This window comes from Lacerta agilis, chromosome 1, assembly GCF_009819535.1.
Source record: "Lacerta agilis isolate rLacAgi1 chromosome 1, rLacAgi1.pri, whole genome shotgun sequence".
In the NCBI taxonomy this organism is placed as follows: Eukaryota; Metazoa; Chordata; class Lepidosauria; order Squamata; family Lacertidae; genus Lacerta; species Lacerta agilis.
Window position 1 is genome coordinate 30,432,940 of NC_046312.1, and position 27,586 is coordinate 30,460,525.

General features: G+C 40.1%; 1 protein-coding gene across 2 annotated transcripts; it reads left to right on the forward strand.

The window, feature by feature from the left end:
• Positions 1–1,623: 1,623 nt before the first annotated feature.
• SEC23A (Sec23 homolog A, COPII coat complex component) lies at positions 1,624–26,826 on the forward strand. 2 transcript variants are annotated; one of them, XM_033143093.1, is made up of 21 exons: positions 1,624–1,789; positions 7,146–7,382; positions 8,099–8,156; positions 8,470–8,556; positions 8,824–9,060; positions 9,375–9,454; positions 10,921–11,006; positions 11,454–11,512; positions 11,878–12,036; positions 12,821–12,936; positions 13,919–14,042; positions 15,211–15,291; positions 16,669–16,758; positions 17,544–17,650; positions 19,068–19,221; positions 20,128–20,205; positions 21,598–21,759; positions 22,034–22,120; positions 22,864–23,019; positions 24,112–24,177; positions 25,681–26,826. In XM_033143093.1, the coding sequence occupies exons 2-21, from the start codon at positions 7,162–7,164 to the stop codon at positions 25,768–25,770; spliced, it is 2,298 nt and encodes a 765-aa protein (XP_032998984.1). In that variant the 5' UTR covers positions 1,624–1,789; positions 7,146–7,161; the 3' UTR covers positions 25,771–26,826. The 2 variants fall into 2 exon arrangements, with proteins under 2 accessions (XP_032998984.1, XP_032998975.1); XM_033143084.1 differs by lacking the exon at positions 11,454–11,512 and having other exon boundaries at positions 10,921–11,065.
• Positions 26,827–27,586: the final 760 nt, after the last annotated feature.

Consider the following 27,586-nt stretch of genomic DNA (forward strand, 5'->3'; position numbering starts at 1 on the left):
AACTAAAGTGTTTTCCTCGTTTATATTCTAACCCTGACCGAATCTATACATTATATCAAATGTGCTTTCAGAATATATGTGGAACCCAACCCGAAAAAGTCTGTCCTTAAAAGACATTTTTTTACACCTAAACAACAGAACCTTTGAATTCAGAAACATATTTTAAACAGTCACAAGTGGTGGGACATTTTTAGAGTTGTGGTAAACTTCGATTTGTGACACATTCAGAGTTTGAAATGTAGAGTACTGAGAATGTTGCCTCTTACCCCTGGCACTGGAATAATTCTAATAATACTTCTTATTGGGTCTTTTATATGGTTCTGAAAAAATAAACATGTTAGACAATGGTTGTGCGCATGGAGCGCAGCTCCCTTTCCCCAGATCATGGAAAACAATACTTAATTAACTGACCAATCACATCAGTTGTGCCCCTCCAACAAAAGTCCTGCCCTCCCTAATAAAGTCCTGCTCCCCCCCAAAATCCTGGGTATGCCCATGGTTGGGGGCCTGCTAACTCAAATGAAAAAGTAAAACATCAGAGGGAGTTAGGTTGGGTTTGTACAGTATATGGTGCTTATCCCTTAATACTGGCACTGTAGCAGACTTTCTCAAACTCGGCCCTCCAGATGTTTTTGGCCTACAACTCGGAGGGCCTCAAAATTATGGAGAGCTGGCTTTCCAAATTTCCAAATATACAATTACCATATAAAGTGCCCCCATAATACATTCAAATTGAGAGTCTAAATTCCAGCTGTATGTGAACATGTTGTTGTTTTGTAATTTAGTTAAAGAATAAAAGAATATCCTGGATGCCTTCTGTATACCTGTATGAGGTTACCTGGCAGGGGAGATACCATGATAACCATGAAGGTGGTTTTCGCAGGGTGAGGCTCATCCATTGCACTGAAAAGGCAGGAAACGTGAATTACCCCACCATGTAATTTGTGTTTTCCATGGGAAAGTGGCTACATTCATAAAATGTTGCTGTAAAATGTTTTCTGACAGAAGCCCAGGTCACCTAAAATGGGATGTGTTCTGGGAGAGAAATCAGACCCAGGCGCTGCTTTCCCAGTCATGGCAGCTTCATGACAAGAAATGCTGCACCTGTTGAACATATCAGTACCGTATACGAACAGCTGTCGGGAAAGGAGGAGGCAGTACTATGTTCAAGACCCCGTAAGAGTCAGGCATAGGGCTGACTTTTTCTTCTTCTTTTTCTGAGGACCAGTAACAGGCCTGTCCAGTTCTTTCCTGCATTGGGAAAAGGAGGAACCTTCCAATAGTAAAACGTGTTTATTGTGAAACACAATCTCTACAGGTGCTCCTTTAACCTAGCGGCAGCAGGAAGGTTTTAAGCTCCGGTCATCTTGGCCGTATTTGCTTTTTATTTACAGAACACTGTGTATGCCACCGTTTCATCAACAGAGGTCGATGACAACAAGGCTCGGACCAAAGCGCCTCGGCTCGCCAAAGCCCGCTTCGGCTCGCTTCCACAGCAGCCGCCGCCGCCGCCTGAGCCGTAGGCGGGGCTCCATCTTTCTCCGCCACGCTCTCATTCGCCGCCCTGCGGTGGAGGCGGGAACGAAAATGGTCCCGTCCCGAGACCCCGCCTCCCTCCGGGCTGTGCCTCGCAATGCGCGCTCCTTGCCCCTTTTGACGTGGCACCGGCTTCTCCCATCAGCCATGTTGGTTGCGTCGGCACCGCTCAGGCTGCTGGGTTCCCGTGTGAGGAGAGGCTGAGGCGAGCGGCGGAGGCGGCGGCTGCTGCTCCACTGGCTGAGCGACGCAGGTGGGTTGAAGCTGGGCGAAGGGAAGGGTTGCGCCACTTTCCGAGGAGGAGGAGGAGGAGGGGAGGCCGAAGTGGCAGCACAAGAGCAAGTCCCGCCGGAGAGCCGCTTACCGACTCGGCGTTGGGAGCGCACGCAGCGGGAGAGACGCTCCTTCTGATCCCCGGGCGCTTTGCTGCCTGTCGGGGACCCCCCCCCAGAAAAGATCCCCCAAGCCTCTCCCGTTGACTTGTAGGCTGAGGTAAGTCGTAGCAAGGGGTCAGCGACAGAGTGCGTGTTTTGTCCCACAAACCTAGAACTCAGGGTGGGTTCTCCCATGATCACCGCTCCCTTCTCCGTAATTGTGATTATAAAATACATATTTTTATATATAACTGCCCCCCCATTTCCCTCTTCCGTTCGCCCCCAGCCCAGGACGAGCGTCCCTCATACTCCCTCGCCCTCTTCTATAGGCTGTACTGTGGATGAAGTGTGTGTGAGAGGGAGAGACTGGGAGTGGGGAGGCGGTTGTGGCACACACGGTGGCTGGAGCATTTGGGAACCAAAGCCTTATTCTGCCCCTTCAACAACCCCGCCTCCCTCCCTGGTTTGGGCAGCGTTGGGTATAAAGGATTTCACAGCTGTACTTTACTGAGGGGACGACAGAGGATGAGATGGTTGGACAGAGTTCTCGAAGCGACTAGCATGAGTTTGGCCAAACTGCGGGAGGCACTGGAGGATAGGGGTGCCTGGCCTGCTCTCTGGTCCATGGGGTCACGAAGAGTCGGACACGACTGAACAACAACAACTTTACTGAGGCGAGGAGTCAGTGGCCTGAACTAGTACCTTATGCCCAAGAAACGCTGTATGTAGCCCCTTAACTGTGGGGTTAGGAGACTGAGAGATAGCACTGCTCTTCATCATCTGGATAGGCTAGAAATAAAATAGGGGATGCATAAGAAATGAAGCAGGGTGATGTACACAAAGATGTAAAGATGAAGGGGAAAGTAGGGATCTTAAAGAGGGAGCAGGAATTGTGCTACGTGACAGTGTATTTTGGTCCCTAAATCAAACTGTAATGTACAGTTTTAAAGACAACTCCCCCAATCAAACTGATGAAATAGGTAAACATTTGCTAATACATTGTTGCTTTGGTTCTTCGCTCAATGGTTTTTCTTCTTTTAGAATATCAGGAATGAATGGAATTCCTCTTCATGCGGTTGACAGATTGCCTCTGGCCCAGAAACGTTAATGCCACAAAACATTTGTTAATGCTTAAGGTGCCATAGGATTCTGTTGTCTGAGCAATGTGTGTGTATACTGTGTTCCCACACTGCAAAGCTGGCAGTATTTGGCACAAATAATGCAAATCAATTATTATTAGTAGAGTGAACAGATCTTAGAAAAAGTCATGCAGTTTCTTTCTGTAATACAAGAAGCCTCCACTGATAATCCCCCAGGGTTTTCAGAAAAACAAGCTCTCTCTCCCAAGAGCTTTATTTGCAATCATGTTTTCCTGGATTTAATATATATGTTGCAATAGCATTGAAGATTATTTTCCAAGGGAGGGCTGAATATATGTAGTTCTGTACATTCACCTTTGAAAATGATTCACTTCACAGGTAACGATATCATCTGCTATAAACAGACATGCAGTATGATACTAAACATACATTCATTGCAGCCCATTTCAGCCTTCTGACAGCTTCTATTGGTTTGTTTAGAAACTTTAGTTTAAAAGTTTTATAAATGTGGGGTATTTATTCTATATTCCACCTTTCTCCCAGTGAAGATCCCAAGGCAGCTTACAACACAAGTTAAAAACACAAATTAAAAATAAATATTAAAGTCACCCAAGCAAGTAGCACTATATAAGCAACACTGAAAACGCTGAAAACCATTTAAAAGCACAAAGAATGTCCACATCCACTCTCGGGTGACCCTTCCAGAACAGCTACTTGATGGCCAAAGGCCTGCTGGAACAAAAAAGTCCTTTCCTGCTGGTGAAAGAAAAGCAAGAGGAAGGTCAGTGAAGCCTTCCACAAGGTGGGAGCAGCCACTGACAAGACCCTCTCTCATGTCCTCAACAAAGGTACTTGTGAAGGTGGTGGAGCCAAGATAAAGGCCTCCTCAGAAGATGTCAAGGACCATAAAGGGAGATACAATTATTCAGCTACCCTGGATCCAAACCATATAGGGCTATGTCAGTCATAACCAGCAAACTGTACACACCAAAAAGTTTTCCTGAATGTTAGGTATGGAGATTTTGTTGAAGTTCAGGGTGTTAATTTTACATGTTATATTTTAGGGAGATAATAATCTCAGTTGGTGCGTAAGCATACTTAGGGCTACAGTTTCAAGCTCATTTACTAAGGAGTGAGTCCCATTGAACTCACTGGGATCTGCTTCTGTTTAAACTTGTTTAGGGGTCTTATGCTGGATTATAACTTGTTTTTAGATATGCTGTATATACTAGATGTTTGTATAGGTTTGTAGTACTTTTATGATGAGCATCACAGTTCTGGGCAAACTTACTTGGAGGTAAATGCCAGTAAAATTGGTACAACTTACAATAAAATGGGTTGTGTTGTGCCAAGTGTTTTAGGCTGTAATTCATGTTTGGAAGGCAAAAATAAAGGAAGAAGATGGGATAAATTCATTTGCCCAGATCAGGTTTTATGAGCCAAACTGTATGCATAAGCTTCGTAATGCCAGCTATGATGTGGTATTGAGAGGTAAGCATATTTTCATCCATTGGTCTTTAACTGGTGGGTTAGAACCCACAAATGATGTAAAAGGGGTTGTACTGGTGACATTGCTATCATTCCCTCCCCCCATATTTTAAGAAAAATAAAATAATTGAGAAGGGAGAGGGGAAGATAGTTAACACCAGTATAATAAACACATTAAGTTTGTGTCTTGTATTGTAGACAGGGGTTAAAGGTGAATTTCAGATCTGAAAAGTCTGAAGACGTCTGTTCTAATCAACACGTTGTGTGTACCTTGGTCTTTGTAGAATGTGTAAGCATGTAATAAAACAATGTACAGTGGCTTTTAAAAAGTGGAAGCATTTCATCTTAAGGCCCTTATCTCATGGAGAGTTAATGGATGGTATTCAGTTAAATAATTGTGTGAGGGGAATGACTTCAGCTTATGCAGTGGGACTCCCTCTCCCCTCTCTTCCCTCGCATACCTCCTAAATCTGTCCTGAGACGAGCCCCCCTAAATCTGTTATTTTCCACGTTTTGCTAAGTTATTCAACTTCTTCTCTCCATGCACCTTTTGATAACACAGTGTTGTGCTTTTTTGCATGGGCTTCGGACAGGGTAATTCTGTCAATGACAGCAGTAAAATAAGAGCTATTCATTAAAAGCAGAGCTTCAGGGAGCTGGCTGCGTATAACTGCAGGTCAGAGGGCTGCACTGGTAAGCTCTGCAACTTCAGCAGAGATTCTGCTCTCTCCTTGCTCTCTCTTTCTCTCTCCCCCCCCTCTTGCAGCATCACTTTGTACTGCTTGGCAAGCTGCTGTTGAAACCTGCAAGTTTCAAAAGTTTATTGATGCAGACTTGTTCAGTACAGCTGGATGATACAGCTATCAGAAACACCTAAATCGAAGCTTGAGGTTTCCCCCCAGTGTACTGAAGCTACAGCTGCTGCAATAAGTGGAAGGTATTTTGTGGGTAATAGCATTTTATGATTGTGGAGTTCATTATGGAGTAGGATCCTGAGAACAATCTTTATTGACCATGGTTCAAACTTCTTTCAGTAAACAGAGTTAACACTAATCATGGTTTGTCCAGGGCAAGACATAATGAGTTACTGTGGTTAGTTGAAAATGGAGGTGAAGGTTTCCACTCTTCTGGCTGCACTGGAAGAGGAGAGGGGAGCCCATGGTGCACTGTTGGATGTCAGTGCAGCCAGTATGATACAAATGCATTGTGCAATAGAGATGTGCCCAGGATAGGTTTTTGTGGTATTATCTTCCCATCTATGTGACTTCCTCAATAGTCCACTTGCAACATTGATACTTGCCTATAGTGCTTTTATTTATTTATTGCTTGATCTGTAGAACCTGCACAGCAGCTTACAATAAAATTACACACCTAGAATAAAACCATATGTGTACAATAGAAAGTATTTTGGCATTCAGCTTTGGAATTCTAACAAAGAAAACTTTTGGCTTTACGTATACAAAGCCACACGGAACTGTTGACAGGAGTTTGGTATTAAAATAACAAATATAAATCAGTCTGTTTATAAGTTTTCTCCAGGCAGGTTACAACGATATAATATTTCCCCCCTCAAAAAGTAAAACAATTAAAAGTGAAATAGAAAAATATAAATTCAATAAAAGAGGTGGGTCTCGCAAAACAAAATACCTTAACTGTCAAAGGCCAGGGTAAGGAGTTGTATCTCCAGCATACAGTGCAAGCTGCACAATGAAGATGCTGCCTAGGCACACCTCTGTGGGGAGGGAGTTTCACAGTTTAGGGGCTGCTGCAGACCCAGGATACATGAAGAATGTGTGGAATGGAGAGTACAGATAAATGGAATAATTCCTAGCCTATGTCATGAGTGGAAAGGTTGGAGGAATTTTACCGAAGACATGGCTGTCGCTGAGCTTGGTAGCTCTTGAATAAGTTCACTATTTTGTCTCCCCCCAACTCCTGTTCTGTATTGCTCTTCTAGTGTGCAAGTCTGGTTGGTCATATTTAAAAGGACAAAAGGTTTGTTGGTGTGATAATACAGAACTGTTGTATTACCTGTATACTAGATACTTTCATTGCAGTTCAATTTGTCCAGTGTGAGTGGTGTGCCATGGTGACTGTACTGCTGAGCTGCTGCCATATCTGATGTGTTTACCAAGCTTTGAATAACACAGCAATGTGTAGCAACCATATATGGTGGTGTGTATTGCATAGTACCAGTCTGAACTTGCTAGTTAAAGAACTTAAGAGGTGAATGAACCCTTCCCCTGTGCACACTGTTTTGAAATGAATGGGAGTGTGGTAATCATTGTGATATTCTTTTGGATAACATTTCTCAAATCAAAGTTACTTTGCAGGTCAGTGTACTTTCGAGCTGACACTTTATATTGCTGCAATATTACAGCTTCTTGAGAGATGTATGTATGTTATCTCTTTTTTAATATGCACACTGGCAATACTGTAGACTGCCCACTATCCAAATGCAACAGGCTCCTAGTTATTTTTTGTTTTCCTGCATGAAAATGTACTTTACTCTTATGCGTTTCGAGATAGCTAGTAATGCAGGTAACTTGGAGGTGCTCCGTAATGCCCATTCAGATGAAACAAGGATTGGTTTCTAATTCATTCTCCAAAGCTGGCATGTATCAATTAATGTGTGCTTCTGTTTCAGAAATAAGAACGCAGTGATGGCAACCTTCCTCGAGTTCATTCAGCAGAATGAAGACAGGGATGGTGTTCGATTCAGCTGGAATGTATGGCCTTCCAGTCGTCTTGAGGCTACAAGGATGGTGGTTCCTGTGGCCTCTCTGTTTACACCATTAAAAGAGCGGCCTGACTTGCCTCCCATTCAGTATGAGCCAGTCCTGTGCAGCAGAACTACTTGCAGAGCTGTTCTAAATCCATTATGGTAATTTCAGATAAAGAGTTTTAAACTTTGCATGGATATTAGTACTTTATTATTGTTAAAAAAGTATTTTATCTGTCATATATGTTTGGGAGTTTGAAAGACAAATTTATTTTCTCACCTTCAATATAAAAAAATGTTACAAATAGTATCTTGGGCATTAAAAAAACACCCTCACAAACCAATAGAAAATTATGCACAGCACATAAAAGATATTATCTGAAGTGCAGCTCATTATGGGTGATATCCAGCTTCAGTCATGCTTGGAGTAGACCTACTGAAATCAATTGAGTTACGTGACTTCATTGATTTCAATGAGTTTGTTTGGAGTATGATTTGGATACTTTCTAAAGTTGACAGTATCTGTTAGCATGCCTTATCTACAGAATTTTTCTTGCTCCATAAAGTTATCCATGACTGCAGTTAGAAAAAAAATGGCCAAAAAGTGTAAATGGTAAAAACAATTCTTATTTTGTAGTATTTTTTTCAATGGTCTTAATACCTTATTCCCACAAGATCTTTTTTAAATCTTTTAAGTCCTGTTGATTTTAACAGGACTTTAAAGACATAATTATAATGTATGGTTCTGTACTGAAGCTGTTTTCTCATGGATAAATTAACTGAAATCATACTGCCTCATGTGCACACAGAGCTTCTACCGGTATGTGATGCTTCATATGTGCGCTATTAAAACACTTATTGTTTATTTATTTTTGTAGCCAAGTGGATTACCGAGCAAAACTATGGGCTTGCAATTTTTGTTACCAGAGAAATCAGGTAAGAGAACTTTCAAGTGAATGCATTTTAAGATTGATATATGAGTGGTAGTAATATTAACATGTAAAGGGTGGGGTGGAAAAGACTAGTACTGTATAGATAAACCCTTTCCAGCTTGTTGCTCTGCAGATATTTTGAACTTCAGCTATCAAGAGCCCCACATATTGTGGCCATATGTCAGGGATGTTGAGAGTTAAATTCTAAAGCAATTGGAGGGCACCAGGCTAGGAAAGGCTGACTGGTATAGAAATTTATGCTTCAAAGTCTTTTTTGTTTGAATTTTTCATTTGATTGGATCCCTTTTCTCCTGCAGTTTCCTCCTACATATGCAGGCATATCTGAGATGAACCAGCCTGCAGAACTCTTACCTCAGTTTTCTAGCATTGAATATGTAGTACAGGTAAATACCATGATTAAAATCTTCGGGATACTTGGGTCAGAAAAGTAGCCACTGTGATGGTCTCCAATATGTGGAGTTTGGACAAGGACTCAGCTATATATTTTATTTAGGACTTTAAAACGGATACAACCATGTTAAAGCCGGTTTTGCATGAGTATTCCCAAGAAAGCATTTGATCAGTTATAGTTTGGGGATAGTTACAATAAGGCTGTTTCTGACTTTTTCCAGTAACGTTAATGCTGCAATCTTGTTCACTTTTTCTTAAAGCGTGGACCTCAGATGCCTTTGATATTTCTTTATGTTGTTGACACATGTATGGAAGATGAAGACTTGCAAGCTTTGAAGGAATCCATGCAAATGTCGTTAAGTCTCCTACCTCCAACTGCTTTGGTTGGACTGATTACTTTTGGGAGAATGGTGCAAGTTCATGAGCTTGGCTGTGAGGGGATTTACAAAAGTTATGTTTTCAGAGGCACAAAGGATCTGTCTGCAAAACAGCTTCAGGTAAATATAAAATTAATATTAAAAATGGTATTTCCAGTTTTGGAGCTGCTCTGTCTTTGAAGATGGAAGTAAAAAAAATCTGTACCTTACTGAACAGTTAAGGAATTAAGTAAACATTTTCAATGTGTAAAATGAGACAATTAATATTATAAAGACGTTTCTAAACTTTTTTTAAAAAAGGAAGATTTTTTTAATTAAAAAGATGGGGTGTAAATGAATAAGAAATATTTCTTAATTTTCTTTAAAATGTTATTGCTGTTTATATGCTGAATATGTAACTATATTCAACTTTATTATGTTAAATATACTCACAGGAAATGTTAGGACTTACAAAAATGAATGTTGCACAAGTGGGTCGTGGCCCTCAAGCTCAGCAGCCACCACCATCAAACAGGTATTTGTTTTTATTAAGAATAATAATGTACTAAATTGTTTTACAGTAAGCCCTGCTTTGTAATTTTGCAGTATAAGAGTACTCGGAGGAAAGGTGAGTTATAAGCATAATAATAAATAGATGAATAAAAAACATTAAAGTCTAAGATACTGAGGTCAATCCCTGTTCCCAACTCTCTCTTGCAAGCAAGTGTACTCAAGATGCAAACCTTAGTTTGAGCCAAATCCTATTCATTCATTCATTCATTCATTCATTCACTTACTTACTTATATATATATGCATGCCACCCAATAACAAGCTTTCTGAGTGACTCACAATGAAAGTAAATCAGTTGCCAACTTAAGTCATACTTGGGGTAGAAGCACTGAAATCAATGGGCTTAAGTTAGTCATGAATAATAATAATAATGAGTAGCTTGCAACATAATATAAAAACACAGGGAGACATCAAGCATGAACTAACCTACTGTAAGTCTATTGATTTTGGTAGTTCTACTCCAAGTATTACTTAGTTGGATACCACCCATGTAACATTAAATTTATAACAAAATTAAATTTGTATTTAAAACACTATAATTGTAGGTCAGTACTTTGCAAATATATACCGTATTTTTTGCTCCATAAGACGCACTTTTTTCCTCCTAAAAAGTAAGGGGAAATGCCTGTGCGTCTTATGGAGCGAATGGTGGTCCCTGGAGCTGAATTGCCCAGGGGCCAAAAGAGGATCATGCTTTTTATTTTACAAAGAGAAAAGGGAGTGTTGAAAGGACCCCGCTCAGCAGCTGATCAGCAAGAGATCGGGAGAGAGATAAGAGTCCCGGCTCCCTTTCAGCCCCGCCCTCCATTGTTGAATGTGCTGCAGAGGGAGGTTGTTTGTTTCCCCAGGACATGTGACTGGCTGATTAGATTATCTGTCTGGAAACTGTAGAAATGGCTCCCTTTCCTTAAGATTTTTCAGAAATGTGAGTTAAACCTCATAAAAATGGGGCTTTTCCTCTTTGCTTTTCCCCCTTTGCAAAAGGAGCTTTGCTTTTACCCCTTTGCAAAAAAAGCTGCAAAACCTAGCTGATCCTCGGGGAAAAAAACCCAGGGCTTTTCCCTTTGCAAAAAAAGCTGCAAAACTTTTAGCTGATCCTAAAAAAAGCCTTTTGCCTTTGCAAAAACAGCTGCAAAACTTTTAGCTGATCCTCAAAAAAGCCAGGGCTTTTCCCTTTGCAAAAAAGCTGCAAAACTTTTAGCTGATCCAAAAAAAAAAAAAAAAAAAAAAAAAACCACAAAAAAGGGCTTTTAGAGGAGGAAAACCAGAAAAATATTTTTTTCCCTTGTTTCCTCCTCTAAAAATGAGGTGCGCCCTATGGTCCGGTGCGTTCTATGGAGCGAAAAATACGGTAAATGGTCTAGAATCATTTGAAAGCTTGTGCAATCAAGGGAAACCTCTCTTTATCTTAATGTTTTTCTTGTCTCCAGGTTCTTACAGCCTGTCCAGAAAATTGACATGAATCTCACTGATCTTTTGGATGAACTGCAACGTGATCCTTGGCCTGTTCCCCAAGGGAAAAGACCTTTGCGGTCTTCTGGAGTGGCACTTTCCATAGCTGTAGGACTGCTAGAGGTAACAAGTTCTCATTTATGTGCATCTTAGAATCATAGAGTTGGAAGAGACCACAAGGGCCATCCAGTCCAACCCCCTGCCAAGCAGGAAACACCATCAAAGCATTCCTGACAGATGGCTGTCAAGCCTCCGCTTAAAGACCTCCAAAGAAGGAGACTCCACCACACTCCTTGGCAGCAAATTCCACTGTCGAAAAGCTCTTACTGTCAGGAAGTTCTTCCTAATGTTTAGGTGGAATCTTCTTTCTTGTAGTTTGAATCCATTGCCCCGTGTCCGCTTCTCTGGAGCAGCAGAAAACAACCTTTCTCCCTCCTCTATATGACATCCTTTTATATATTTGAACATGGCTATATAAAACTGCAACGTGATCCTTGGCCTGTTCCCCAAGGGAAAAGACCTTTGCGGTCTTCTGGAGTGGCACTTTCCATAGCTGTAGGACTGCTAGAGGTAACAAGTTCTCATTTATGTGCATCTGAAAGTTCACTACCCTTATCTGGGTTACGTGAATGAATTAAAGCAATGTGAATTTGATTTGAAATTGGAAAAATGTTGAAGGTTGTTCCCTCCAATTGCAAACAGACTTTCCTGAAGCTTTTCCTGTTCAGCTGTTTCTTTTTGCAGTTACAGAAAAGTGAGGTACTATAGAGCAAATACTAAATACACTTGGTTAGCTAGGTCTCAACATTAACCTTATGTCATATTCACAGTTCAACCTATTTTAGAACTCAATCAGCAGTTCCAAATATCATCGCAATATGTCTTTGAAACACATCTTTTTGCTTTCTGACTTTAAAACATTTATTATCCCACAGTGTACTTTTCCTAACACGGGTGCCCGTATAATGATGTTTATTGGCGGACCGGCTACACAGGGACCTGGGATGGTTGTAGGAGATGAACTTAAGGTGCCTATAAGGTCTTGGCATGACATTGAAAAAGATAATGCCAAATATGTAAAAAAGGGTACTAAGGTAAGAACACATAAGTTTTAAAATCTGTAATTAAATTATTTGGAATGTATGTAAAGTAATGTGAGATCTGCACATAATTTATTCAGTGACTGCATATTTTCCAAAACTAACCCCCCCCCCCAACTTTTAGAGCCTGAGTTGTACCGCTCCAAAACAAACTGGTACATTTTCATTAACCTTGGAGGGATATTTTGTGTGCTTGCGTTGACAAAGGGTGACATAAGCATAATGGAACATTGTGGGGGGAAATAGCATGTAATTCTCCACCTCTCCAATACTTCATGTAGCATCTCTTGAAACTGTAGTGTGATTATATGTCTTCCTTCCCTTCAAGACCACAGTGTAGTGACAGCCATCATGCCAATGGAATAAAGTTTAATCCAGATAAGATTGTTGATGGATGGGAAGTTGAACTAGGAAAAAGTGTTACCTTCTAGATGAGGTCACAACATCCCCCCTGAAGTATCAGATATAGGGCTTGGGGCTGCTCCTTGATGCAGTTCCGCTTCATCTTGTTCAAACTGCATATGTTGTCCAGAATCCACCCCCCACCCGGCCGCCCTAAAATAAAGGTAGCTATTTTGACTTATACAAAATCAGAACAATTATGAATTAAAATATATTTCTGTTTTAAATACTTATCTAGTCTTGTATAGTATCTGAAAAGAATATAATTTGGCAAATACACTTTATCTTCCGAAGAATATTTGAAGCTTCAATGTAAAATGTGGAAAGTTTGACCTGCATTGTTTAGTAAAAGATATGTTTACATTTGTGTCTCTAGCATTTTGAAGCTTTGGCAAATCACGCTGCTACAACCGGTCACGTTATTGACATTTACGCATGTGCATTAGATCAGACTGGTCTTCTGGAGATGAAGTGCTGTCCTAACTACACTGGGTATGTGTTACATTTTACAGTAATGTAAAAGAGGCTGTATGCAGAAACAGTGTTCTTGTGTAATTAAGAGAAAAGCTATATATTGGAAGTCAAGTGGACTTGCATATGTTTGCATGGTTGTGTCTGTGTGAGCAAAGTTGTCACTACAATTAATCTTTTTCAATCATGAAAATATAGATTAAAATGAATTTTCATGTCAGAAAGCAATACTCTTTGACTAGTACTCTTAATTGCAATATATTCCTTTCTCCTGTGTAATTTTTTTTTTATCACACAGCTATTAATACTCAGCATAATACTATTCTGGGGAGTAATCTTAAAGTGTGATTTTTCTCTCTACTGAGAAAGTTAAATGCTGCTGCACAGAAGCACTATTGTAGGATGATAGTGCTGGAAAGTATCATCAAATCAAATCTAACCTCCTGTCCTTTGTCAAGCACCAATGTTTTCTTTCTTCTCCTTCCCTAACACCCATAATCTACACCATGGTGTGCTGCAAGCATGAAAGGCACACCCTGCAAAATCAATGGGTGATATCCAATTAAGTCTTACTTGAAGCAGACCTATTCAAATTCTGCCAGCGCTTCTCAGGAGCTACATCAATATGTTTAAAATGGTCTGTTTGTGAAATAAATTGTTTAGGGATGGGGACTGGGCCCTCAGTGCTGCTTTACATGTTTTATTACTACATTATGCCTCTTCAGGAATGAGCTGTGGGTGAGGTGGGGAAGCCAATGCATTTAAACTGATACTGCAGTGCTTCCATGAGTGCCTTGTGATGGTCATTTTTATACATGGCATGTAGATCTGTAATATCACAAGGAAATTTGGAATGACAGGAGTGGAGCAGAAATCTTTACAGGTGAACTTGTGGTAGCAGCCTAGAGTGTGATGACTTAGAGCAGTTCCACATTCCATTATAACTGCTCTTTCGCGTTTTTCATATATTGTTTGACTTAATTATTCATTTTTTTCCATGTAGGGGTTACATGGTAATGGGAGACTCTTTCAATACATCCCTGTTCAAACAAACCTTTCAGCGTGTGTTTACCAAAGATGCACAGGGGCAATTCAAGATGGGATTTGGAGGTACCTTAGAAATCAAAGTAAGATTTGGAATTTTACTATAAATATTTTCAAAGGTCTTGTGTTGTTATTCCATCGCATTTGTTTACTACTAATTAAACTATTGCACTAAGGTATTATTGCTAGTAACATTTGTTCAGTCAGCATTTTAGTTTAAACCTTTAGCGTTGGGGTCGTAGTATTTTATTTTACAGTTAAAATAAACACTGGAATTTAGTGTGACTGTGATCCAGCATTCATTGCTTGGCAAAACTGTTATGAATTCCTACCCTTGACTTACAAGATATGCAACTAGGTATCTTTCCAGTACCTTTGCAGACACAGCTCACTCTAACATCTTGTGATCTGTTGATATGATATTTAGATGCCACTCACAATACATACTGAATCGTCAACAGAAATATTTCTCTGTTGTTGCAACAGGGGCATAAAGGTGCAATTCCTATAACATTTTTTCTTGCTGGTATGGAACATGGGCCGCAGAGCATGAGATCCAAGGGATGGTGTGGTGATTTGTCCATATCCTGCTGGTCATATGAATATGCTGCTGAGAAGAAAAAATCATATTTGGGAAGGGGCTGTTGCTTAGTGGTAGTGCACGTGGTGTGTATGTGGAAGGTCCTCGACCCAGTGTCTGCTATCTCCACAAAGGATGTTGCCGTGAAAAGTCAGAGTAGACAATACTGAGCTGGGTGGCATTTTTATAAAACAACTCCATATGTTTACCTGTATGGAACTGTGGGACTCTAAGGAACTTTGAGGGTACTCTGGGTCAGGTGCCTGTTCTGAGATACGATTCATCATCTCTGCCACCAATGCTTGTTCTAGATTGGACTCGTAAAGGAGATGTGAAGTTAAAGTGTATAGGCTTCTACAAATTAGAGGAATGAAGTCTCATAAGTCCTTTTAGTGCAAGGAGTACTTTTAGTTGATCCATTGAGTTGTGTAAGGCTGTAGTTCTCTACATACTTACCCACGGTGCAGTCTCATAGAAACCATTTTTACTAAAAGAAAAGCTGTCTAGTTTCTGCTCCATTCTGAATAGAATGACTGTTCAGACCTTTGTTAGCACTGCTGTTTACTAGTAAATGAGATTTATAAGCTCAGACTGCCAAGATGAAAGATTATCCTACATTCTGCAGGAATAATCATTTGTTCTTATTTTATTTTGCTCTTCAATCTGTGTAGACTTCAAGAGAAATAAAGGTATCTGGAGCTATTGGACCTTGTGTATCTCTCAATTCTAAAGGGCCTTGCGTATCTGAAAATGTAAGTTGACTAACCTGTAAATCACTTATGCAATCTCTGCTTTTCTCACTTTTCACACACAAAATGCTATAGAAATTAAAATCTTGTGTAAAATCCTATTAGCATGTTGCCATTTTCAAAGGCACAGTTTTACAAAAGTTTTGACTTTTTTCCCTTCAGGCCGAGTGAGCAGTGAATTGTGTGGCTGTCGGATGGTTTAGAACAGTTGATACCGTTTTAATCCAACCCTTACACCTGTTACATAAAAATGCAGTAGATCCAGCTTTTTCTGATGTGACTAAGCATTAGTGGGTATCATATTGCAATTACACTATACCACTCTGTGTGTGAGTAATTCAGTGTCACACTAAGGTGATGGTTCTGACAGGGAAAGCATTTTGGCTTGCCTGAAGGAACAATCCCCCTCCTCACCCCTATGTGCCGTTCTAGGGGTTCTCCCGACTCCCCTAGAGACAATTTCATGTTTGCGCAGGGTGATGTGAAGGGAAAAGCCCTGTTGTACAAGAAGTCCTTATGCAGGGCTTCCACTGACAGGACTTATTAGTTGAATCCTGCCGTGTGTGTGTGTGTGTGTGTGTGTGTGTGTGTGTGTGTGTTTGTATATTTATCTCACTTGCCACTCAATTTCCAAAGTAGTGAATATATTGTTGAGGAGTAGAAAGTTCTAGGTAGCAATAAGCACATCACATATATTTATTTATTTAAATATTGCACCTCTTGTAGTGCCTCCTGGGTTCAACAGTGCTCAATATATATATGTCAGCATTATAAACTTAACTATTTGTCCTACTAATCCTGTTGTTCTTTGGATGTGTACCAGTAATGTCTTGCTTAGTGCCGGTATAGTGGCTCAATGTTTTGTTTGGCTTTCTCCACTAGCATAAGTTGGCATTATTTCCTTCATGCAGCCAAAGTATACTCTAGTCTGTGGAAATTCATGTTACAGTAAAATGTTAACAAAATGTTAAGTGTTATGTTAGTAGAGGGGAGAAGTGAAGCATTTATAACAAAGATAGGTAACTGGGTTAGGAACCATTGAAAACAGTGGTAAAGGTAAAGGGACTCCTGACCATTAGGTCCAGTCGTGTCTGACTTTGGGGTTGCGGCGCTCATCTTTAGTTACTGGCCGAGGGAGCCGGCATACAGCTTCCAGGTCATGTGGCCAGCATGACAAAACCGCTTCTGGCGAACCAGAGCAGCGCATGGAAATGCCCTTTACCTTCCTGCCGGAGTGGTACCTATTTATCTACTTGCACTTTGACATGCTTTTGAACTGCTAGGTGGGCTGGAGAAACAGCAGTACATTTTCCCATAACCTACAATTTGCTGTGTATAGCAAATGTACCTTTTGCTGAATTTTTTGTAATATTTTTGCAGGAGATAGGAACAGGAGGTACATGTCAGTGGAAGATTTGTGGACTTAATCCTACCACAACCCTAGGATTGTATTTTGAAGTGGTTAATCAGGTAAGATAATTTTTTTAGAGCACATGTGCATATTTAAATAATTTTACTGAGGTAGGTGGCTGACAAAGCACAATTCCCACTTCCTCCTCTCTATTTTAATTGGAGCTTGTGAGGAAGTAACTGATGTGGTCTACAGAAGTAGTTTCTTTCCAGAATTATGTGGTGTGTGTTTCACCACTTGGGGAGGGGGGAAAGCAAATTATAGTTTCCCTCATTTTAATTAGGAGCATTTTATGAGACTTACTGTAGCTTGTAGTACCACAAGGTGCTAAGCAACAAACCAGGAAGTCCCTGGTTTAGTTCTCACCTGTGTAATGAACTCTGTGTGCGGCATTAGTAGTTTGCCTGCCTTCAGCTCTCACATCTGCAATATGAGGGTAGTAATACTTGTCTACCTAATAGGGCTGTTTGTAAGAAATACTGAGGTTGTGAAGCACTTGGCTGCTCTAAGTAGCTATATAGATATTACATTGTATTATCTTGTATCATCTACTGTGCTCCTGTCTTGCCTTCAGATTTGTAGATCTCCTATAGTATTTTCTCTACTGTTTTGGAAGCTGCTCCAGTGTTGAATTAATTTGTAGCTAAAGATAGGCAGTAAGCTTACTGACTTAAATTTTTCATATTTGTACAGCATATTGCACTTATTAAAGTAGCTTCTGTCAGATAACCTCTAATTATAGAATTGACAGTGGCAGTGATGGGATTCTTAATGTGATCATGCTGCACAATGTTCCTGTGATTCTGTTCAATTTAATCTCTTCACCATTTACCCTTCGAAACAGCACAATGCTCCAATTCCTCAGGGTGGGCGAGGTGCAATCCAGTTTGTGACTCAGTACCAGCATTCGAGTGGACAGAGACGAATTAGAGTGACCACTGTTGCCAGAAAGTAAGCCTTAACTTCTGATGTGTTATTCTAGAAATTGGTGTGGTATGCACACTGTTTAACAAACAGTATTTTGCTTAGAAGGTAGACCTTATGTATGTAAGGTCTGATATTGTATGTAATGCTGACTTTACACCAGTGGAAAGCACTTTGATTCATGCACAGCAGAGCACCTGATTTTTGTTAATCTGCCAATATTTATTTATTCGAAGGAGCCCAGGGCAGCAGACACATAAACAAGAAACAATGAAAACATATTAAATCCAGGACAGATGAGGTCTGGGAAGGAACTCTCCACTTAAAAGACTTTTTGGAAAGGGAAGCTTTTCAGTAGGTGCTGAAAAGGCAAACTTGTCTATTATTTAATGGGAGGGAATTCCAAAGAGTAGGTGCCACCACACTAGAGGCCCCATTTCTATATGGAGATGTACCTCCTGATGAGATAGTATCTGCAGGAAGCCCTCACTGCAGAATGTGCAGTGATTGATTGAGGATATGAAGGGTGAGATGTTATTTTAGGTAGCTGGATCCCAAGTTATATAGGGCTTTATATGGCAGAACCAGCACCTTGAACTTAGCTTGATTGCAGATTGGCAGTTAGTCCCAATTGAATTGGATACCTAATCATTGCAGTTTCCTGTTGTTGTTCAGTCGTGTCCGACTCTTTGTGACCCCATGGACCAGAGCATGCCAGGCACACCTATCCTTCACTGCCTCTCACAGTTTGGCCAAACTCATGTTAGTAGTTTCGAGAACACTGTCCAACCATCTCATCCTCTGTCGTCCCCTTCTCCTTGTGCCCTCCATCTTTCCCAGCATCAGGGTCTTTTCTAGGGAGTCTTCTCTTCTCATGAGGTGGCCAAAGTACTGGAGCCTCAACTTCAGGATCTGTCCTTCTAGTGAGCACTCAGGGCTGATTTCTTTAAGAATGGATAGGTTTGATCTTCTTGCAGTCCATGGGACTCTCAAGAGTCTCCTCCAGCACCATAATTCAAAAGCATCAATTCTTCGGCGATCAACCTTCTTTATGGTCCAGCTCTCACTTCCGTACATTACTGCTGGGAAAAACAGCACCTCCACAACTGCATGATCACATTAGCAACCATTGAAGTGGGTTGTGTGTGATTATGATTCAGAGTGTGGTGTGCAGACTGCTATATATGATGCCTTTCCTTCAGGGGATCATGAATTGCTGGTGATTCTGCAAGGCCTGCTTCTGGCACAATGTCTAAATTGGCTCTAAAGGAATTGTTGTATTTGCTGCATAGTGAGCTTCCTGCATATTTTATGTTTCTCTTAATTGCATAAGGGAGCTTTGTTTTGATTTGGAGGAGCAACACATGGATTGGAGCCGTTTGTTATTAAACTGATTTTGCTTCTCTCTGATGACGCGTGGTAAACAAATGCTATTCTTTTGCAGTTGGGCTGATGCTCAGACACAGATTCAAAACATCGCTGCTTCTTTTGACCAGGAGGCGGCTGCCATTCTTATGGCCAGGCTGGCAGTGTACAGGGCTGAGACAGAGGAAGGACCCGATGTTCTTAGGTGGTTGGACAGACAGCTTATTAGACTGGTAAGGCATTGCAAATGTTTTAAAATTTTGATTGCTCCTCCCATCTGAGATTGTATTTAGGGAGAGCTTAGGACTGGACCTGGGACTTGTGTCCGCCTTCTCTGCCCCCAGTGCAAATAGCAGATATAGAGGTCCTGATCCAGAATGCGCTACTGCTCCTATTATTTACTTTAAAAAACAATAAAACATTTGTGCAACTGATGATTGTGTGAATGATGCCACATCTTGTTTGTTCCTAAGACTGCAATCTGATACATAGTTACATTTTGAGAAATGTATATTTTGAATAGTTTTAAGCTGTGTGCTTCTAGTGCTAGAGTTAAATTTGGCTGGCTTATATACAGTGTATAAAGTTGCAAAGGAACTTATTGAAAGATATTAGAAGGATGATGGCTTTTCACAGTGGATCTACTTTGTACTATAAAGTGCCAACATAAATAAGCCAAAGGTTTTGCTTGCCGTAATTACCTCTCTAATTGTTGCATTTCAAAACTTCACCCCACCATTTTTAAAGTCATGTTTTTTCTCAATAGATATACTGCTCAAGTAAAACTTAATTTTCCGGAAGCCTCAGCTGTATTCCTCCCTCTTTTGAGAGCTGAAAAATAATATACAAACATTAAGATTGTTCCTAACTATTAAAGTTGATGTGAATGTTTCCACAAAATCTGTGGGTCTTAAACATTTGGTATTGAATGAAGCATTTTGGTTAGATTTCATTCTGGGATCTATGTAACTATGTACTTGACACTCTTGAACAGAATTTTAGAAGCCTCCCCATGCTACTTCTGTGAAGTTAGGTTGTTTTGTAATGTAGTGAAAGTAGAAGTATATATTTCTGAAAATGTCATGATAGTATTTGAAGTGTCACACTGAAAACTTAAAGACTTCTTAAAATTTATCTAGTGTCAGAAATTTGGAGAATATCACAAGGATGATCCAAGTTCCTTCAGATTTTCAGAAACCTTTTCCCTTTACCCGCAGGTGAGTATGAATGAATAGAGAACATTATATATCTAGTATGATGCTTAAATTTACTTTATTGTGAAATGTCCAAGTGTTCTTGATTAGATAGTTTGCAGTTTTAAAAGAAGTTATGCTTCATGCTAGCATTTTGGGATTTGTGAAGCAGTACAACATAAAACTGAATAGTATTTCTCATTCTAAGCCTTTTAACTTTGGCTGTTCTGAATTTCTTAGACTAAGAACCTTTAAAATCCCTACTTTTGAAAAATACTGTATCATTCTAGTATTGGGATCAATTGTGCCACAAGACTGCCATAAATTTAAACACTCGAGAGCATTTATATAAATATAAACCATGCTATAAATATAAACATCTAAGTGTGATACAGTCATACCTCGGGTTGTGCTCGCTGCGGGTTGCGCGTTTTCGGGTTACAGATGCGCTGAACCCGGAAGTACCGGAACGGGTTACTTCCGGGTTTCAGTGCTTGTGCATGCGCAGAAGCGCTAAATCGTGCTTTGCGCATGCGCAAAAGCGCCCAATTGCATCACATGCGTGCGCAGATGCAGCGCTGCGGATTATGGACGCTGCGGGTTGTGAACGCGCCTCCCGTATGGAGTCCACTGTATTAACTATAACATGACTTTTCATGTTTAAAAATTACGCGTTCATTGAGAATTTTCCTTTTTCAGTAAAACAACATAACTGCAAAAAGATCCCCAAGGGCAATTTTGGTTCACAATGAAAAAGTATACAACACCTACAAGAACAGTGTGTGCGGTTTTTAAACATAAAACTGCATATTATACCACTAGCATACATACAAGTATAACAGTGCAGTAATCATAACTTGTAAATTACATGCAATGTCAACAATTTTCACAGGACTTGCAGCCCTAAACACCTCATTTCACAATTGCATTAGACTACTATCCAATGAACAGACAAAATTGAAGTACATTTTTTCTGTGATTTTCTATCATTTTGTTGGCCAGAGGTAACACCTGGTCTTTTCCTTGCCATCAGCATTGTTTTATTTTATTGAAAAATAATAATATTAAAACATACTAATAGACACATACAAATATATATACACACATACATACATTCCCCCATACATTGTGTAGAAAATGATTGGTTATGACTATAAATAACATTTTATACATTCCCTTTCACCCCTCTACCACCCTTAACCTCCACCCCCCACACCCCACCCAGGGCTATGCTGTTACCATACCAATTTGGAGGTTGTCTTTCTTTATGTCCCAGACAAGCTAGATGATGTCACTAAACTCAGTGACATAAACCAGTATCAACTTTTTTTTTGAGAGAAACATGGCTACTGTTGACATAGCTGGGTTTGTGGACAAGAAACATTGGGGGAATTTCTGGTTTGTTTTATTTTGCAGTTTATGTTCCATTTAAGAAGATCTCCTTTTTTGCAAGTCTTTAACAACAGTCCTGATGAAAGTTCCTACTATCGCCATCATTTCATGCGGCAAGACTTGACTCAGTCCCTTATAATGGTTCAGCCAATTCTATATGCCTATTCTTTCAATGGACCCCCAGAGGTATGTTGGCGTGTATGACCTAGTGTGTATGAATAGCTGCAAAAAGAAAACTTGAAAATGAAGAAGACTCATTAGTGTATTTTTGGGAAAATAATTTCAAACTAAATTAACACTTTAAATTAAATGTAAAGCAGTTTTGCAAAGGAATTTTTTGGGAGCAATTGCTTCCTCGTGTTATGTGGCTTGCTAATTGTAACAGAGAAAGCTGAATTTTAATAAATGGATTTCTCTGTTTTGTATATGTAGTTAAGACACTTTTTTGTTTTTATATTAGCCTGTTCTTTTAGATAGCAGCAGTATTCTGCCGGATCGCATTCTTCTCATGGACACCTTTTTCCAGATCCTAATTTATCATGGAGAGGTAAGATCAAGTCACTTTGGCTTCCATATCCTACTATTTTGACTTATTAAGACTAGTGGCTGTCACCCACACATGGCAATAGCTCTGTATTGGAGGCCATTTCTTACGCTTTGTCCAGTTTTAGGAGCTGCTTGTCATGTGGAGTTGCTTCTGGGAAGAGAAGGGTTCAGAAACCTTACTGTTACATTGCAGAGGCCATCACAGAGCCTTTTGCGGTAGAGCTCTGTCATGTGTCCATATTGGTAGCTTCTCAAGGCCATCATGGTACTTGAATTTTCTATGAAAGTGCTCATGTGCAAAAATCCTTATAAGTTGAGGCCTTGAAAGCTAATACTTTCACTACCTGCTGTAGTTATGGAAGTTGCTGTTGTCAGTAAACATACATCCTTGTATTTCATTTAACAAATAACACCAAGTAGGCAATTCTATTACTACTTACTATGGCATACTTCCACTGAGGATGATGGCACTAGGTATCATGTATGATTGCTGTGACAGCTGCTGCTTGAAAAATGAGAAACTATTGAGCATTTGTTATTCAGAACATAATGGAATATCACAGTTATTATTTGCTCTTGGTAAAAATATAATTACAATAGTGTAATTCTGGTGATTAAATCACTGCTAAAACATTAATTGACTGACCTGTTCCCCAAGATTTCTTACTGCTTCCTACTCAAACTGGATGATATAAAACTTGTTTGAATGAATAAAACAATGTGTGTTAAATTAATACTCTATAGACCATAGCTCAGTGGCGCAAGTCAGGCTACCAGGACATGCCAGAGTACGAAAACTTCCGCCATTTGCTCCAGGCTCCAGCAGATGATGCACAGGAAATTCTTCATTCCAGATTTCCAATGCCACGATACATAGATACAGAGCATGGAGGCAGTCAGGTAAAGCATTGTTGCTTCAGTTTATGGCAGAGGTTTTCAATCTTTTGGGGTCCACAGCTCCCTTGACCAACTACATTCTTTCTGCAGCACCCCTTTGAGGCTCAGAGCCCAGTTATGTCACCTCTTGCCTGTAGAGCTGGCAGCCTCTCACCCTTTTTCAAACACCCTCCTTTGTGGAGTGTTCCCTCAGCCTCCTCTCCTCTTGCCTCTCCTTTGGGAAGCTGCAGCTGCCGCCCTGGTCTCTGAGGTGCCTCCCCACCCCAAAGAGAGGTGCCTCCTCCCACTGCCCCACAGGGGCCTGGGAAGCACCCCCTGGCCAGCCTCAGAGGCAACATTTGCCTGGAGAGCTTTTAGCCCCAGCTGCTGCAACAAACAGCCGTGCAAGCCTTTGGGAGGCAGAAACATGAGAGGGCACAAGAGGAAGAGAGGGAAGGAAAGAGGGACAGAGGCCAGTGTTGCCCGCAGCACCCCTGGCCATCATTCAGGGCACCCTAGGGTGCCATGGCACACTGGTTGAAAACCACTGGTTTATGGAATCATCTTGCTAAATGCAAGACAGGCCAAATCAATATTGGACTTGCATTAATAAACTTTCAAGTTTCATGTAGATGAAAGAGGTATGGATTATGACTCAACTTCTAGCATACTGAGCATGTGATGGCTCATGTGCTGGGCTGAAGATTTAAGCTGCTTTTAGATGTTCATGACTCAATCCCCCCCCCCTTTCTGATGGGATTTAGACAAGACAAGCAGCAACCCCCTTACTATTGTTTGCATAGGCTCCCAGAACATAGCTCACCTTCATTCAGTCTTCTCAGGCCAAACTATATGTGGTAGGGCTTTATACGTTTATTCCTTGTTGTTGCTCACTTAGTACTTTTTAATATTTCATACTTAACAAAAGCTAAATGCTTTAAAAAGAAATAAAAGCTAGGATTCTCTGAATGCAGACTATATAACAGGCACCTCAGGGCAGCCTGCAAATGGCAGGTCACATGATGGTCATTCTTGTTGGAGTGTAAATAAAGTCCATTCTCGTTGGACTGTAAAAATGATTTAGAATAACTTTATTTTTCTTATTTTTGTTTAAAGGCTCGTTTTCTGCTTTCTAAAGTGAATCCCTCTCAGACCCACAATAATATGTATGCCTGGGGTCAGGTAAGTTTCAGGTGGATTAACCAAAAGGCTAAGATAATAGAAATAATGTTTCCTGCTTTAACTCTCATAAAACAATTTGATAGTTAATCAAATAGGGAGTGATTGCCAATATTAAAACTTGAATGTCAAAAACAATACAGTATTTTTAAAAGTTGCCATCCAGATTAAGGAAATGTTATGTTGCTTTTTTGTTGCCCTTAAAAATAAGCATTTCTCGCAGCCTAGAAACAATGTGTTTCTCTCCTTCTGGGAGTTCTGATATGATACAAAATATTCAAAGGTCTTAAAAAAAATAAGTAGAGGTGAAGATTGTTCTCAGTAGAAAATGTACTAAAGCCAGTTTTGTTGATGAAACCGAAGCCTAAAAGCTTATATTGTATGAAATTCATTACCATTGGACCTTAAAGAAAGGTTAGCAGATTCATGGAGGGTCTAGGACTATGGCGGTAGTTCACATGCTTAATTTGCAAAAGGTCGCAGGAAAATACTTCCGAAACCCTGGAGAATCATCATTACTCATCGTCGACAATGTAGACTATACAGTGCAGACAATATTGAGGAAGGTGGGCCAATTACAGTTGTACCTTGGTTCTTGAACAGAATGTGCTCCGAGAGTCTGTTTGACACCCCAAACCATTCGAAAACCAAGGTGTGGCTTCTGACTGGCTGCAGGAGTGTCCTGCAGCCAATCAGAAGCCGCGGAAGCAGCACTGGAAGTTCAGCTTCCAAAAATTGTTCGAAAAAAATGGAACACTCACTTCCAGTTTTTGATCGATTGGGAGCCGAAACATAGAAGTTCCAAGGTACGACTGTAACTGATTTGCTGTGTGGCAGATTCCTACGTTCCAGCTAAACTAATAACGCCAGGTTCAGAAGTTGTTTTTTCAGTGGGATAAGGAAGGGTTAACTGGGTTGGGTAATCACAAGCTATGAGGAAGGCAAGAGAGCAGAACTGGAGTGAATCCCCTCAGTTTTTTCTCTACTGCCTTGGTGAAACAGCTCGTTCCTCTAGACTCTCTCTGTTCCTGTCAGTTAACTGTCCCCCCCCCCCTTTCAATATTTTCCATTTCTTTCCTGCGGTTCCTCTGTGTGTGTGTGTGTTTACTGCACTTTGCTTCCCTTGTCAACTTTTCCCTACTTTGTAAAAAATAAATAAAATCCTGTCTTTCTCTTCTTGTTTTTCTGCTCCTCTTGTGCCTTGAAGCTTCTCTGCATTCTTTCTTATTTCTTTGTTCCTTTCTGCTGCCTGTGTTCTCTATATTTGCTGAGGGGACAGTTGCCAGTTAGGAGAAGCCATTGGTCGTCCATTTTTCCTCCTTGCGACTGCCGTTGCCCCTATTGGAACAGCTGTTAATTGTCTAGTAAAGGAAAATGTAGAAGTATATTGGTTACTTAATTACAGTGATTAGACTTACTGATTTTCATAGTAGATGTTCTCATGGAATATTTTGGCTTTGCTTAATGAATTTGACATGTTTTCTAATGCTTTCCCTTTTCTTATAGGAATCTGGAGCACCCATTCTCACAGACGATGTCAGTTTGCAGGTTTTCATGGATCATTTGAAAAAACTTGCTGTATCAAGTGCTGCCTAAGTGTGGAGTGCAACAGATGTTGATTAGCTGAATCAACATTTCAGCTTTGTTTTCCATTTGATGTACTTGTAAAACAAATGCTCTGATGTGTTGCAAGCTGCCTAACTACAGTACATCTTAAAGTAGTGTAGTGTTCAGAAAAAGAGCATATCAAAGGCCTAAGTACAAACTACAGTTTGGAAAAGCAAACCAAACTGGGATATAATTGGTGGGGGGAGCTTTTTTGGTTTCCATGATACTGTAATTTGTCTTAGTCCGTTGATTATAATTTTGTACTATCTTTTATATTTGAAAAGTTAAAATTATCATTCTGGCTTGCACTGCAGAAACACTAAATGTTGTAAAAAAAAAAAGTCTATTGTCAGCAATGGGCTTTCATGATTTGCCTTCTGGCATATTCATGTTTATTCTTCTTGGCTAGAAAAGAACAAAGAAACTGACTATAAAATGCTATAAATCCAACTTCTTGAAATCGAAAAATATTTATTTTCTGCAATCAGCTGTATGTTGATGGTTTAGTAAGTGTTCATTTTTGTTTGGTTTTTTTGTTAGGAAATCTTTTATATATTTTCTAAGTGAAGTTTAACAAGCAAAAATTGAAACAAAATTGTCAATTGTTATCCAAAGTTTACAATTTGACAATCATTTGGATAATCTCTGGTAAAGCCTGTAATTACTACACTTAATTAAAACACTATCAAATCTGGGTGTTTTCAAAACAGAGGAGAAAAATTGATGTCCTGCACCTGTCCACAGTGTCTACACAGGGAAAAACGCATAGTATAGTACCATAAACAAAAACATATTGCTGCCTATTTCCATAAGTAGAGTATGCTTGTTTTATTATAGCCATATAATGTTATGACATTGTGTGGTGCTTGTTTTTTGTTCTGCTTCTGTTTTGTTATAAATTATGCAGGTTATGATTCTTGTTGAAGCAGTATTACACAGTACACACCATAATTGTAATAAATCTGGTAATACTCAGTTTTAGCTTTGTTTCCTTGAGAACAAATATATTTGCCTTTTAATAATAAAGTTTTTATGTATAGAACAGATGGTTGCATTTGTAAGCCTATGTCTATATGCAATAGCTGAATTTGATCATAATCATTTGATAAATAAAAATGTATTCTTATATGTAAACAATCTTATACTGCTTCCCCCTAGCAGAACTCACAACCACACTTGGCAGGCTGTTGCTGACTAGTGTAAGTTTGAGCAAAAGGACCTGAATTGAGCTCAAACTACATACTCCCAAATGTTTTCATCTAGCCCTTGAATCATAGAGTTCATCCAGTCCAACCCCCTGCCAAGCAGGAAACACCATCAAAGTATTCCTGACAGATGGCTGTCAAGCCTCCGCTTAAAGACCTCCAAAGAAAGAGACTCCACCACACTCCTTGGCAGCAAATTCCACTGTCGAACAGCTCTTACTGTCAGGAAGCTCTTCCTAATGTTTAGGTGGAATCTTCTTTCTTGTAGTTTGAATCCATTGCCCCTCCTCTATATGACATCCTTTTATATATTTGAACATGGCTATCATATCACCCCTTAACCTTCTCTTCTCCAGGCTAAACATACCCAGCTCCCTAAGCCGTTCCTCATAAGGCATCGTTTCCAGGCCTTTGACCATTTTGGTTGCCCCCCTCTGGGCACGTTCCAGCTTGTCAGTATCCTTCTTGAACTGTGGTGCCCAGAACTGGACACAGTATTCCAGGTGAGGTCTGACCAGTGCGGAATACAGTGGTGCTATTACTTCCCTTGATCTAGATGCTATACTCCTATTGATGCAGCCCAGAATTGCATTGGCTTT